General features: G+C 52.1%; 1 protein-coding gene across 3 annotated transcripts; it reads left to right on the plus strand.

The window, feature by feature from the left end:
- Positions 1 to 2234: 2234 nt before the first annotated feature.
- Positions 2235 to 13406, plus strand: NUPR1 (nuclear protein 1, transcriptional regulator). Of its 3 annotated transcripts, XR_013961129.1 has the most exons (5): positions 2448 to 2610; positions 2819 to 2966; positions 3562 to 3823; positions 11544 to 11840; positions 11929 to 13406. XR_013961129.1 is itself a non-coding variant. In XM_080678816.1 (3 exons), exons 1-2 carry the CDS (start codon positions 2496 to 2498, stop codon positions 2953 to 2955), a joined length of 252 nt encoding a protein of 83 aa, XP_080534942.1. In that variant the 5' UTR covers positions 2235 to 2495; the 3' UTR covers positions 2956 to 2966; positions 3562 to 4899. The 3 variants fall into 3 exon arrangements, 1 of the variants encoding a protein (XP_080534942.1); XR_013961128.1 differs by lacking the exon at positions 3562 to 3823 and having other exon boundaries at positions 2256 to 2610; positions 11929 to 13281; XM_080678816.1 differs by lacking the exons at positions 11544 to 11840; positions 11929 to 13406 and having other exon boundaries at positions 2235 to 2610; positions 3562 to 4899.
- The last annotated feature ends 1811 nt before the right edge of the window (positions 13407 to 15217 follow it).

Raw genomic sequence — 15217 nt, forward strand, 5'->3', positions numbered from 1 at the left:
CCTCTCCCTTCCTCTCTGAAATCAATAAAAAAAAAATTAAATAAATAAATAAAATCAATAAACATTAAAAAAAAAAGATATTTCCATTAGTGGTAACTAATCCTATAGAGAAAGTAAGGTAAAATCAGGTGATGGGTGAAGGATAACCAGGGGCATGTGTGGTATTCTGGACAGCAATGCACATGAAGTTGCCAAAGACCCTCCCCCCACAGGGCACAGAGCTTGCTCAGCACTCGGCCTGGTCCAAGGCAGGCACCAAGTGTTAGGGATGGGAAGAAGGGAGGGGAGGAAGAGGGGAGAGGGAGGGAGGGATCCTGGGCAGGCGCCTCCCCACACACCTGCCCGTGTTTGGCCAGCTGTGCTGATTGAGAAGGAGCCCCAGAAGAAGGTCAGGTGCGCCGTGGGAGGGGCCTTCACCATTCACCAGCCACCTGACCTTGAGCAAGTCACTCTGAGTCTCGCTTTTCCTTCCTGGAAGAACTGGGCTGGGGCAGGGCAGGGGGCAGGGCAGAGGGCAGTGCATCACGTGCGGGCTCTGGACGAAGCCCTGTGGAAGCGGCTCACACTGAGCTGTGGCTGTCTTCACTTTACAGAGCAGCCAGCTCAGAAGTGAGCCCAACATCTCACCAGTAGCCGGGGTTCTGGTGGCAGAGGTGAATAAGTGAAAGACCACCCTCGGGGGGCAGCTCTGGAATTTGTGGGGGGTTCTTGGTCGTCACAAGGGAGGCAGAATAGAACAGTGGCACACAGAATCACCCGACATCCTGCACAACGTTTGACGGTCCTGCTAGAAATTCATGAAGCTAAAACACTAACAGTGACGACCTGAGCCTCCTCCTACCCCACCTGATGCCATGACGATGGAATGGCACTGAGCGGTAAAGCCCACCACTTCGCAAGAACACCTGTTTCTGCATTTTCTCCACCTTGAATTTGCCTTGGTGTGATCTTTGTTTAAATTAAGGTTATTTTCCTCTTTCTCTTAACACCTGATCTGCTATCAGCCCAACTCTGATTTGATTCGAGTGTGGTCTAATCTTCACTTTCATTTCCTGGGTGTTAAAGAACTCACAAATCACCCAGATCTGGGAAATAAAAGCTAAATTTAATTCTGCTAGCAGAAATGCAAGCAGAAGCACTGCTTCCTGTTAAACAGAGGACAGCAGGGTTATTGCTGGGCTGGGGAAGATGGAGCTCAGGTAACTGAGAGAGGGGATAACGCTTCAACAGGCTCACAGCTCAGGGGGAATGTGAGCGGGAACCAGCACCTGGCCTGGCAGAGAAGTTCTGTCCTTGGAAACCACAGAGATAAAAAACAAACAAACAAACAAACAAAAAACTGGGGAGCTGGGAGCTGGTGCAAAAGCACCCCAGCTGAAGGTGGGGCCTCTCTGGGACAACTCGACCCACACAGATCCTTCAGGCAGGAGTGGAAAATTCCACTCTCACACATTTCGTATCTGAACCCCCTACTTTAATTCATATTAAATCGCTACAAACATCTGCTTGCTCCATAGCATCTTCTGCTTTGGTGTATCCATATTTTGCAGTACATATTATTTTATGATGAATTAATCTCTGATGGTTCCTCTATATGACAGTAAGACTCGCTCTACCGAGCTGTTAGGGGCGTGACTGACTCTCACCCAGTGCGGTGTGCACGGGCCAGGCCGGGCACTGCTGCGAGTGCCTTCCCACATGATCCTCCCACCAGCTCTACGCAGCTTCAGTTATTACCATCCTCATTTGCCAGAGGGAAACACCAAGGCACAGAGAGGTGGTGACTTGTCTGGGGTCACACAGGAATAATGGACCAGGGGCTTGAGACCCGTAACCACTCGGGTAGCCTCCTTCTCAGGGGAAGGGAGTGACCTAGGGGCCCCAGTTCAGGCCACTCAGGGGGCTTTCCAAGATGTTTCTTGGAAAAAAGGAGTGATAGGGGTGAGAACCACTGACCTAGCGCTAGTATGTTGATATCCTCTCCCCATATTCCTTACTCCGTATGCTGCCACACAGTCCTGAATCGGAGCCACAACTTGGGTGGGAGTGAGGGTCAGCTGTGTGACCATGACCCCAATCCCAGAAGGGGCACGGGCAGAGGGCAGCAGATGGACAGGAAGGAGTGAGCTGCCCTCAGGTCCCTGCTGGCCATGTTCCCAAGGACTGTTTATGGCCAGACCTTGCCAGGCTCCTCCTCCCTGAGGGGCAGGGAATCTCCTCTGTGGAAAACACCGGAGGGGGTGGGGGTGAGCCCCAGGGAGGGGGGAGGCAATGGGCTGGGACTCAGGAGACTGACTTTTCCCCCCTCATGCCGGGTGTTTACCGCAGTTCTGGGAAAGGGCCAGATTGCATCAGTCAGGGCCTGCGGGCTGGGCCACTGCCACTGAGGAGGAGACGTGGCCTTATAAGTCAGATCCAGTGAACTGGGAAGTGCCAGGAAACCAGACACAAACTAAGCTTTAGAAGGCAAGAGAGACAGCGAGGGTAAGCCAGCCATGATGGCCACCTTCCCCAGAGCAGCCAGCTCGGCCCAGCAGCCCTCGGGCCCACAGGACGAAGACCCCAGCCTGGATGAGTCGGACCTCTACAGCCTGGAGTATTCTCAGCTGGGTAAGGCCTGGCCCTGCCCCCTCCCTGGCCCCTCCACTCTGACCCTCCTTCCTCAGGCAGGGAATAGGGACTATACCCCAAAGCTCTGTAGTGACAACCCCAGCCTCCCGACTCCAACCTGAGCTCCTTCCACCACCGCCTCCCCACCCATCTCCCTGTGAGCCAGCTGCCTCCAGCCGCTCACGCTGCGCTCTTGCTGGGTTCCCAGGAGTGGGAGGCCGGAAAGGTCGCACCAAGAGAGAAGCCGCTGCCCACACCAACCGCCCCAGCCCTGGTGGGCACGAGAGGAAGCTGGTGACCAAGCTCCAGAACACGGAGCAGAACAAGCGAGGGGCGCGGCCCTGAGACAGCGGGAGGTGAGGCGCCAGGGGCCCAGAGCCCGGAGGCCCCTGCCTCGAAGGGCCAGGACTGGAGGTGCTGGTTGGGTGGGGAGGAGGGATTAAAGAACTGGTGTCTCAACACAGAAGAAAATGAGACATACATTTGACTCTGAGTTTCCTAGTGCAAAGGGGGACATACACTGAGTGGCCAGATTATTATGATCTCTGAACACATAACAATCTGGCCATTCAGTGTGTGTGTGTGTGTGTGTATTAGAGGCCTGGTGCATGAATTCATGCATGGGTGGGGTCCGGCCAGCCTGGCCGGGGGAGGGGACATGGGCGGTTGGCCGGCCTGCCTGCTGGTCGAACTCCTGGTCGAGGGGACAATTTGCATATTAGCCTTTTATTATATAAGATATACACTGAGTGACCAGATTATTATGCATTCAGAGATCATAATAATCTGGCCACTCAGTGAATAGACCCTTTCCTACTGGAGGTAAATCTGGTTTACAGAGAGGGAAACTGAGGCCCAGAGAGGGTAGGGTCTTTCTCTGGAGTCACGGAGCAAGTGATGGCAGAATCACCTAGGCCTCTGTCCCTTGCACCAACTGCTTTCCTTCCCCAGATGAGGCTGGAGCATGCACCCCACACGGAGATGTTGGCGATGTTAGCAGGACCCGGGCCCACCCGCCCACACCACTCCCAGGACTCCCCCACCTGCCTCAGGCTCTGGGGGGCCCCCAAGGGAGCACCTGCAGAACAAGGGCAAGATAGGGAGCAAGAGGCAGTGCGTGGAGTGGCAAAGCCACGGAGGTGCCCCCAAAAGAAAGATGCCGAGGAAACCGGAGCTCCTGGGGTGGCAGCAGCAATAAAGCACAGCAGCAGCTGTGAGTCTTGTCCTCTGTGTGGCTCTGCTTGTGCCGCTCCCCTGTGTCTGCGGCTGCGTGGACCAGGAGCTTTTGTTCGGGTCTGTATTTGGTTACTGTCCGGGAGCGGGTGTTTCTGACTTTGCAGGGGCCTGCAGCGGGGAATGTGTGTTGGTTCTGGTTTGGTTTGGGTGTGCGTGTGCTTTGGTACAGACAGTCCTGTGGTCTCTTCTGGGTGCAAGCACGATCCTCTGCTTCTTTTTGATCTGCCCATGACACAGTCCCCTCCCCAGCTCGGAATTACAACCTTGCTGATTATGCCGTATTCATATAAAACCTCCTTTTGGAGTGAATTATTTACTGGTGCCAAAACGGAATAAACCGAGACTTAAAACATTAAGGAACTTGCCCCAAGTGCCACAGGGCTCCCAGGATTCTTATGGTCCTCAAGTGAGGGCGGGGGCGGAGGGGTCCCTTTGCCCGGGGTTCTGGGAGGTCAGCCGGGGGAGGGAGATTCTTACCTGGTGTTACCCGTCTCAGAACCAGGTTCGAGAAGAATGTGGGGCAAATTAGAGGAGTGAGGGAGCTGAGCAGAAATATTGATTGAGATACGAGTTTGGGCCGCTGTCATGAAGATTCAAACAGAATGGGTAGAAAGGCATCGCATTGGCACAGATCAGCTCCCAGGGCAAGCACCATTTTGCTGGACCAAAATGGCAACGCCACGTGTCAGGGATTCCAGCTCCTTTAGCCCTTGGTTCTGCCACCTCAGAACATGGTTTCCACTTTGAGGCCCAAGCTGGCTGCTCCGGGGCCAGCCTGTGGGAAGAGAGCAGGGAAGGGGGGAAGGGCCACGGCAGGCCATAGCAATTCGTTTTTAAGGCCATAACCTAAAAGTAGAACACATCACATCTGCTCAGAACTTAGTTACATGGCCACACCCAGCTACAAGAAAGTTTCGGAAAATCTAGTATTTAGCTGCTTCGCCACGTGTTAGCCAAACTGGGGAAGGGCGGGTTTTATTTATTAAAGAAAGCAGGAGAGAGTGAATTTATATATTTATAAATAAATAAATAAGTGGCACCCAGCCCAACCCCAGCTGCTCCGACTGGAGTCACCTGCTTGCCTGGCTATCACTGGGACAGGGAACTTGCTGCCTGGAGCTGCCTGACTCCTTCTGAAACCTGACTCCCACCTACCCCTGAGCAAGCTTCTGTTTTCCTGGTCCTTTCTGTCTGAGCTGCCTTTAATCCTACCCATCCCACCAGGCTCAGCTCAAATGCCTCCTCGTCTTCAGTCATCCCTGACTTGCCCTCACCACCTGTCTCCTCGCCTCCCACACAGCCCGCCCCCTTCTCTGGATCTCACCCATGAAGCCTGTGCCCAGAATTCACCATCATTTGGCATACAGCTCCTTGAGATTTCCCCTCAAACTCCTCTTCCCACGTGTCACTTATTCATTCAATTAATGTTTATTGGATGCCTACTGCACTGCAGTGGCCTGGCTCAGTGGTCGGCAAACTCATTAGTCAACAGAGCCAAATATCAACAGTATAATGATTGAAATTTCTTTTGAGAGCCGAAAACCAACTTCTGCGCATGGGCCACGAAGTTTCAATCGCACTGTACATGCGCGCCCGCACGTGGTATTTTGTGGAAGAGCCACACTCAAGAGGCCAAAGAGCTGCATGTGGCTCGAGAGCCGCAGTTTGCTGACCACTGGCCTGCCTGAAGGCAAGCACTGCACGGAGGGACAAATGGGAGCCTGGTATGATTGGAACCAGACCTTAAGGCCACTTGTGAGCTCTTGAACTCAGGAGGCAAATGGCAGGGGCAGCACGAGGCAGTGAGCTCTCAGCCCAGCACAGATCTGCTAGGTCAGCTTCAAAAATCATAGCCAGCAGCTTCCATGTACTGGGCTATTACTCTGTGATAGGTGTTCTATAGGCATTGTATCATTTAATCCTTACAATAACCCTATAGGTGTACTACTATTGATCCCATTTTATAGACTAGAAAACTGAGGTTCAGAGAAGACAAGTAACTCCGCCCAAAGTCACACGGCCAAAACCTGCAGAAGCTGGGATTTTGAACTCAGGTCTACCTGATTTTCTACCTCCAGGCTTTTCCCTTTATACTACATGCCTGAGAAGAAATGTGAATACTGACAAGGAGGAATCCTAGACACTAGTTAATTTCTGGTCAATACTAGTACATCCTCTGAACCTCCGTTTTCTAACCTACCAGTGGAGAGGGTAAGACTACCCTCTCCTCTGTCTATGTCGAAGGAAAAAACAAGCTGTGAAGTGCTGTGTCCCTCGCTGGCTGTGGCCACACCCTGGATACTGGGTCCTTTGACACTTGGCCAGAAGGTCTCACATGCCACCCCTTGCTCCTAGCCTCTGATTGGCCTTCCCTGGCCACACCCTTCCCTGGCACAGCCTATGCCTGGAGGCCTTTAAGCGGGTATTCCAGGAACTAGGCAGTTCTTGGAATTACAGAATGTTTGGTCAGGAAGGATCTTGGGGTTAGAGTCTCACTCTTTTTTTTAAATATATTTTTATGGATTTCAGAAAGGAAGGGAGAGGGACAGAGAGATAGAAACATTGATGGATGAGAGAGAATCATTGACTGGCTGCCTCCTGCACGCCCTACACTGAGGATGGAGCCTGCAACCCGGGCCTGTGCCCTGACCGGGAACCGAACCATGACTGCCTGGTTCATAAGTCGACACTCAACCACTGAGCCTCGCCAGCAGGGCAACAAGAACCCACTCTTGACTCTACCCCTCCAGAACCTCCCTTCAGTTCTACCCCCTCTTCTCCTACACCCTTTCTTTTTCACCTCCCGGTTGCATGTAATATCTGTTTCCCCAAGTTCTTGGGTTCCTCCTGAGAAAGAGAGATGAGCGACCTCTCTTCCCCTCAGGGGCTTATGGAAACTTCCCCTCAGGTTGCCGAGATTCATTCAAAGGATTCCCGGCTCCTTGCAGAACCAGGGCACTTACTCTGGGCTTTGTATTTGCTTCACAAGCACCTGGCCCCCTCCTGCCCACTCCTTTCTTCAAGGCCAGCTCTTAGAAGTCGGGTTTTAAAATTTCAGAATCACCCCAAGTCGACGTGCAGCTAGCAGTACTTCAAGATGATGCTACTCATGGTAACAGCCACAGTGGCCATCCCTGCTGCTCTGCTGCAGGCTTTTCCAGCCTCGCCGTTCACGCAGCACTTTTGTGATTGCTGCCCTATGTGCATTCGCCCTACACCACTATTTACTTAGAATTCTAAACATGACCTCTACTTCCTCACCTTCTGTACTCAAATGTATTTAAAAAGGAAACTGCATAACCACCAAAGATGGAAACCAACAATCACTTGTCACAGTTAGAAGATAACTGTAAGGAGAAACGCCTAACTATCCTATCTAATAAAAGAGTAATATGCAAATTAACCATCACCCACAAGCCATGCCCACCAGCCACGCCCACCAGCCAATCAGGAGCGAATATGCAAATAAACCCAACCAAGATGGCTATGGACACAGAGAGCAAGAGGGAGGCTTGGGTTTCCCGGGCAATGGAGGAAGCCAAGCTTTCCCCCTGCCCTTGCCCGCCTAGGCCTCCACTCAAGGCTACAAAGTTTCAATGATAGAAGATACATAAACCCAAAAGAAATGGCTGCTGCCACAGAGCAAGCAGAAGGCTTGGCTCCGCTCCAGGCTACAAAGTTTCAATTGTAGAAGATAAATAAACCCCAGATACCAGGGCCTCTGTTTGGGTCACCGGGGGGGCATGGCCAGCCTGCAAACCACCACAGGCCCCTTGCCCAGGCCGCCCCACGCCCAAAGGGAACCCCCACCCTGATCTAGGACACCCTACAGGGCAAACCAGCTGGCCCCCACCCATGCACCAGGCCTCTATCCTATCTAATAAAAGAGTAATATGCAGATTGACCATCACTCCAACACACAAGATGGCTGCCCCTATGTGGTCAAAGATGGCTGCCCCCATGTGGACACAAGATGGCCGCCACAAGATGGCCAGCAAGGGAGGGCAGTTGGGAGGGACCAGGCCTGCAAGGGAGGGCAGTTGGGGGGGACCCAGGCCTGCAGGGGAGAGCAGTTGGGGGGGACCCAGGCCTGCAGGGGAGAGCAGTTGGGGGGGACCCAGTCCTGCAGAGGAGGGCAGTTAGGGGTGACCAGGCCTGCAGGGGAGGGCAGTTAGGGGAAAACAGGCTGGCAGGGGAGCAGTTAGGCATCAATCAGGCTGGCAGGGGAATGGTTAGGGGATGATCAGGCTGGCAGGCAGAAGCGGTTAGGGGCAATCAGGCAGAGGCAGGTGAGTGGTTGGGAGCCAGCAGTCCTGGATTGTGAGAGGGATGTCCAACTGCCTGTTTAGGCCCGATCCCAGTGGGATCCCAGTGGGATCCCAGTGGGATCCCAGTGGGATTGAGCCTGAACAGGCAGTCGAACATCCCTCGAGGGGTCCCAGATTGCAGGGGGCGCAGGCTGGGCTGAGGGACACACACCCCCGTGCACGAATTTCGTGCACTGGGCCTCTAGTCATTTTATAACTTTCAAGTCCACCTGTGCACGACCTACCATGACCTTGCGTATGAAGAGTCATAGGTTTTCACACTTGGAGAAGCGCTGGTTGTCCATGAGCCAGCCACCCTGCCCGGTGCTTTGCAACCTGGGAGAACGCCTCATTGTTAGCTCACGGAAGTTAAAGAAAATCCTGATGCCTGGCTCCCGCTCCCAGCGTTGCTGATTTCGTTGATCTGGGTACAGCTTAGGCCAGCCGTGGGCAAACTATGGCCCGCGGGCTGGATCCGGCCCGTTCGGCTGGAGGGTTCTCTTGCTCTTTCCTCCGCTCCTTTACTTTGAATTTATATTAGTTCACACAAACACTCCATCCATGCCTTTGTTCCGGCCCTCCAGTCCAGTTTAAGAACCCATTGTGGCCCTCGAGTCAAAAAGTTTGCCCACCCCTGGCTTAGGCACTGAGACTTTGAAAGGTGACTCTAGCCCAGCCGGCGTGACTCAGTGGTTGATCTTCGATCTATGAGCCAGAGGGTCACGGTTCGATTCCCGGTCAGGGCACAAGCCTGGGTTGCAGGCTCAAACCCCAGTGTGGGGCGTGCAGGAGGCAGCCGATCAATGATTCTCTCTCATCATTGATGTTTATATCTCTCTCTCCCTCTCCCTTCCTCTCTGAAATCAATAAAAATATTTTTTAAAAAGAAAGAAACATTATTGTAGCGTGCAGTGAAGTTTAGGACCACTGACGCCAGGCTTTTGTCTCAGATTATATTTACCAAAGACAGTCCCAGCAGGAGTTCTCGTCCCACGTGCTCTCCTTGAGGGCATGGGACTGTGTTCCTTCCTTTTGAACGCGCAAGGACCTTCACGGCTGCCTTGGCTGATCAAGTATGGCACAGGTGGTGCTATCTGAGAGTGTGTCTCCCCTTTCTCCCTGGGGTTCCTGGACCTCAGACACTCCGCTGTGCAGAAGTCCAAGATGGCACACGTGAGAGACAAGGTGTAGACACATGTTGGCGGGCTGGCCTCAGCTCAGCTGGGGTCCCAGCTAAAAGCCATCCTCGGTGTTCAGACATGTGAGGGACGGGAGCCTGCAGGGGTTCCCGTCCCAGGAGTCAAGTCACCCCCAGCAATTGCATTTTCCCAGATGAGGCCTGAGGTGTCGTGGAGCAGAGACAAGGTAATTTCCAAGCACAGAATCTGGGAGCATAAACAAAATTGCTGTTTCACAGCACTGTGCTTGGGGATGATTTGTTACGCAGCAAGAGTGTCCAAAACAGCCTCAGTGTCCCCCAGACCTATGTCCACATCCAGTCTGCAAACTTGGCTGTGACCCGGGACAGGGTAGCATTTCCCCTGCTTCTCGATTTGCACAGCTGTAAACAGGAGAGGCAAAGTGCATCCACCTCCTGGCATGGTTTTGAGAACACAAGGAAATTGTGTTTTTCAAGCACTTAGCAGAGTACCAGAGCCAGAAAAAGAACTTAAGGAGATAGCAGAGTGGCGACTAATAGCACCGAGTTTGGACTCAGACTCTGGGTGCAAGTCCCAGCTCTTTTACTGTGTGACCTCGGGCCATTTGCCTGACCTAATTATTATCACACTGACTATTTCCCAAGCCCTCTGGGAGAGAAAAGACCTGGGTCATGTGCTCATCACTGCCACAGGGTAAGCCAGGAGTCCACCGGGTGTGCTGACAGCCATGCTCAAACCTTCTAGAGAGCTCTGTGCACTTCAGGGAGTTCCTCGGGGGAGCAGGCAAAGAAGCAGAGAACTCCAGTCCCAAATCCCTGTGCAAGCAGCCAGCCTTGACGAAGGAGGCCTCTCCCGGGAGCCAGACCAAGAACCCAGGCATCTGTCCATCCGAAGCAAGCACTTCTTTTTCTTCATAATAAAAGGTTTTCCTTGCTTTTCTGATTACAAAAGCAGTTCATGTTGTGGGACCAGAAGGTGACCCCCAACCTCTGGTTCAGCCCTCCTGACTGACCGAGCACCCTCTCCTGCCAGCTTTTGCGAAACACGTAAGTTATAACATGAAAGTCCAGTTGTATCACTTCCCAGAATGCTCACACCGCTCTGTGCGCCCTCGCCGGTCTCCCTTTTCTGGAGAACTGGGTTGGAGAGTTTGGTTTAGTTTGGTTTTTAACTATTTGAGGAGATCATCATTTATTCATTCAGCAAATGTTTGAGCCAGGGAGTATTCTAAAAGCTGTGGGTACAGAGGTAAACCAGTTCCTTCCTCGTGAGCTCACATCCTAGTGCGGCAGACAAACAGTACAGGTGCACAAAGGGAACAAGAATGGCAAGGAAGCGTGCCTGAGAAGGTGGCATTGAAGCAAAGGCCAGAAGGAAGGTAGAGAGTGACTCATGATGATAGTCCTATTTTTAAAATATATTTTATTGATTTCAGAGAGGAAGGGAGAGGGAGAGAGAGATAGAAACATCAATGATGAGAGAGAATCATTGATCGGCTACTTCCTGCACACCCCCCTACTGGGGATCGACGCCCAACCCAGGCATGTGCCCTTGACCCTTCAGTCCACAAGCCGATGCTCTATCCACTGAGCCAAACCAGCTAGGGCCTGTTTATTTTCTTAAGAGCACATAGTACTGTCTTACAAACTGCATATTTTACTTATTAATTTATTGTCTGGGGTCAGGAGAGGGGACCCCTGGCAGCTGAGAAACCCAAGGCAAGGAGAGGAGCTGAGTGGCCACAGGCAGAGAGCGGGCTTGGGGTGGGCTTGAGGCTGGGCAGGGAGGCCTATGTGCTCCCACCACCTCCCCCCTCCCCACCACCCTGCTCCCCACCCTACCCCACCCATCCATCCCCATCAGCTGCTGCTCTGTTCCTGAAGGAGACGCACCCCCTGGGGCTCTGCTGCTGTCCTGTCAGAGCCACTCTGTCTCCACCTTCCTAGCAGGGCTCCCTACTGCCCATTTGACACAGGACCTCAACCACCTGCACTTAGTCCAAGCGCCTTTCGCTGCCACTTCCTCAGGGCTGGTCCCTGGCACTCAGTAGGTGCACAACAAATATCCATGAGTGAATGTGTCAGAAATAGTCTTGCTTCACACCATCCTTCTGCTGGGGACATGTCTCTTCTCATCTTTACCTGTCAGAATTCCACTGGTTCTGAAAAATGACCCTATTTGCATAATGTTGCCTTTCCACATTAGTTTCCCCTCCCTGGTCATTCAACAGGTCTGACCTCCCAGCAAGCTCATCAAGCAAAGAGAGTCGCCATCCCATTTTACAGACAGGGGAGCTGAGCCTGAAAGGAAAGTGACTTGCTAGGAGGCCTGCAGCTGGGTCGTGGCACCGCTGGAGCTGGAGCCCCTGAGCCAGGAATAGTCAGAGACTCTCACAGGAAGCTTCCTGATTCCTCACAGGAACCGCCCTGTCCCACACTCCAGGCCCCTCCACACCTCGCGCGTCAGTGCAGCCGATTTGAGGGCTGTCTGCTTCCCTGTGAATGAAAGGAGGTGAAGGGGAGTCCATGTAAGTTTTCTGCTTCTAACTGTGCTGGCTGGACCTGCTCTGCCCTCCTCCTCCAGGGCCAGGTCGGCAGTGGCATTCTGTTTCTCAGGCCAGCGAAAACAGCAGTGAGGACACTGAGGTCTTGACCAACCAGCTCTGCGAGAGGGTCCTGCTGAGTGGGCCAGTCTACCCACAAGATCTGTCACCTACCAAGGTGAGTATGAGCCAGGACAGGGGCCAAGGAGGTGAAGGGGCAGCTGACCTTTGCCCCAGCTCCTGCTCTTGCACCAAGGTCCCTGACTTCCTCTCTCCTTGCTTCCTGGCATTTACTGAGAAAGCTTGGGATGCATATTCCTACTCCTGGGCAGGCAGGCAATTCTGGAATTTGAGGGAATGGCCATGAGACTCCTGACTTGCTCTTCTTCTCTCCTCTGCCCTCTCACTGTGTTTCTGTTTCCTGCATTCTTCTTTTTTTAATTTTTTTTGTTGATTGATTGATTAGAGAGAGAGAGAGAGAGAGAGAGAGAGAAACATGTGCCCTGCCTGGGGATCAAACCTGAAACCTTGGCATATGGGGAGGGCTCTCTAACCAACTGAGCTACCCAGCCAGGGCTGTTCCCTGCATTCTTCTGATTTGTGCTGCTCACTGTACCCATCCTGGAAAGATATTGGACCATGAGTGGCAGGCAGGGCAAGTTAGGGCCCGTCACACTCTCAGTGAATACAGGAGGGGCCGTGGCTTTATCAATACAGGGCTTGGACACAGCTATTGGTTGCCTCCTGCATTATCCCTACGTGGGATCGAGCCTGGGAATCTAACCAGTGACCTCTCGGTGAACCACACCTCATCACCAACGGAGCCATACCAGCCAGGGCACTGCCCCTTCATTATGGGCCTGGTTTCTGTTTTCTGGCCCCTTCATTCCTTTGTTCATTCATTAGAGGTGGTATGACTAGTAGTTAAGAGTATGGACTCTTGCCCTACCCGGTTTGGCTCAATGGATAGAGCGTCGGCCTCAGACCGAAGGGTCCCAGGTTCGATTCTGGTCAAGGTCACGTACCTCGGTTGCAGGCTCCTCCCTGTCCAGGACCTGGTCAGGGCGCATGCATGAGGCAACCAATTGATGTGTTTCTCTCACATCAATATTTCTCTCTGTCTTTCCCTCTCTCTTCCACTCTCTCTAAAAATCAATGGGAAAATATCCTCAGGTGAGGATTTAAAAAAAAAAAAAAAGGAAAAAGAGTATGGACTCTTACCTGGCTGGTGTGGCTCAGTTGTTGAGCCACGATGAACAAGGAGGTCACAGTTCGATTCCCAGTCAGAGCACATGCCCAGACTGTGGGCTTGATCCCCAGTAGGGGGCGTGAAGGAGGCAGCCAATCAGTGATTCTCATCATTGATGTTTCAATCTCTCTCTCCCTCTCTCTTCCTCTCTGAAATCAATAAAAACATACTTTTTTTTAAAAAAAAAAAAAGAGTGTGGAGTCTTGGAACTATAGTTGATTACATTGTATTATATAATCAAAATTTGCTAAGACATTAGAACTTAAATGTTCTCACACAAAAAAATAAATAAATTTAAGAGGTGATGGATGTGTTATCTAACTCGATGGGGGAAAGCTTTCATAATGTATGCATATAGCATATTGTATACTTTACATAAAATAATTTTATTTGTCAATTACATCTCAGTAAAATTGGGAAGAAAGAGAGTGTGAATTCTCAAGTCACACTGTTCCTTCTCTGTGGAATGTGCTTGTCACTGGCTTCTTTCTACTATATTACCATCGGACTTTATCGTGATTTTTAAAATCTAGTCTGAGATTTTTTATGTTGGAAATCAGTTGTGAAGGTGGATCAAAGCAGGGGAGGGGACATGTGCTACCAGTGGCAGAAACAGAACACAAAGTGCCTTAAGCAGGAAAGAAGATTGGCTTGAGAAACTGAACTTTTCAGAATAAATTGCCATTGGAAAAGCTGGATCCAGGAGCTTAAAATACATAATAATCAAGGTTCTTGTCTCCCTCAGTAGCTCTCAGCCCTGCTTTCCCTGCACTGGCTCCCTTCTGAGGCAGGTTCACTCAGAAAGTATAGTGAACCTGCCTCAGACGGGAGCCAGTGCAGGCTCACATTCTACCAGCCTAGCAATCCCTGCAGAGAGAAAGCCTTTCCTGCCAGCAGGCCCAGGACTGACTCAGTGTGTCACGTCTCCGTCCTTGAACTGCTCACTGCAACAAGGGGCTGGCCAGGCCTGGGTCATGTGCCCACATGGGGGTGTCAGCCTCTGGGAGAGGAGAGGATAATTCCCCAAAGGAAAATCCAGGTGCTTTTGAAAATATATGTAAAGCCCTAGCTGGTTTGGCTCAGTGGCTAGAGCGTCAGCCTGCGAACTGAAGGGTCCCGGGTTCAATTCCACTCAAGGGCCCATGCCTGAGTTGCAGGCTGGATCCCCAGTAGGGGGTGTGCAGGAGGCAGCCGATCAATGATTATCTCTTATCATTGATGTTTCTATCTCTCTCTCCCTCTCCCTTCCTCTCTGAAATCAATTGTGTGTGTGTGTGTGTGTGTGTGTGTGTGTATGTGTGTGTGTGTGTGTGTGTAAAAAGAATGGTGGGCAGGTGGAAATGACAAATGGCAACTATATCCTAAGTGATGCTCTTCTCTCGTCATTCTCTCACCCTCTGACCAGTTGACCATCTTTGCTTCACGAGCTCTCAATATTATTAGCACTTCCAGTTTCCAGATCACCAGAGCACACGTTCATGTGCTCTCTCTTCCCCTGTGAGGAAGGTACTGTCATGCCCATTCTCCAGGTGAAGAAATGAAGGCCAAAAAGAGGCTCGCCAGGTGTCCCAGTAACTTGCAAACTGCCTGCTTTGTCTTACTCTCTCCGCTTTCACATATCCGTCCATTCTTCGCAGAGAGATGGCCACCTTGTGGGCCAAGACCATAGCGTCCTAATTCTGTCTTGCCCTCCGATCCAGGTGGGCACTTCCTGCAGAAGCATGGGAGTAGTGAACATGTCCATCCCGCTTGCCTGAGGACTGGAGCAGACCCTATGGGTTTGGGAAGGGCACAGGAACATAAGGTGGGAAGGCTGAGCTGCACAGGCTGTGAGGAGAAGGTGGGAGGCCAGGTTTGTTGAGTGCCAAGAAGAGCCAAACGCCCAGCAGGAGGGCTACAGAGGAAAAACACCAGCCCGGGGAAGAAAAGTCCCGGGTTGAGTCCCAGCTCTGCTCTGCCCTTTCCCATGTACACCCTCTTGAGCAAGATGCTCAAAACACACGGTGCCTCAGTTTCCCCATCTGCAGAATGGGGCCCACCTCTCAGCCCATGAGTGAAGGCAAACTTGGGAGGCTGCAGGGTGTCACGGGTCAGACAGCTCCAACAATTCCCA

This window comes from Plecotus auritus (genome assembly GCF_963455305.1).
Source record: "Plecotus auritus genome assembly, chromosome: 7".
NCBI classification, from domain to species: Eukaryota; Metazoa; Chordata; class Mammalia; order Chiroptera; family Vespertilionidae; genus Plecotus; species Plecotus auritus.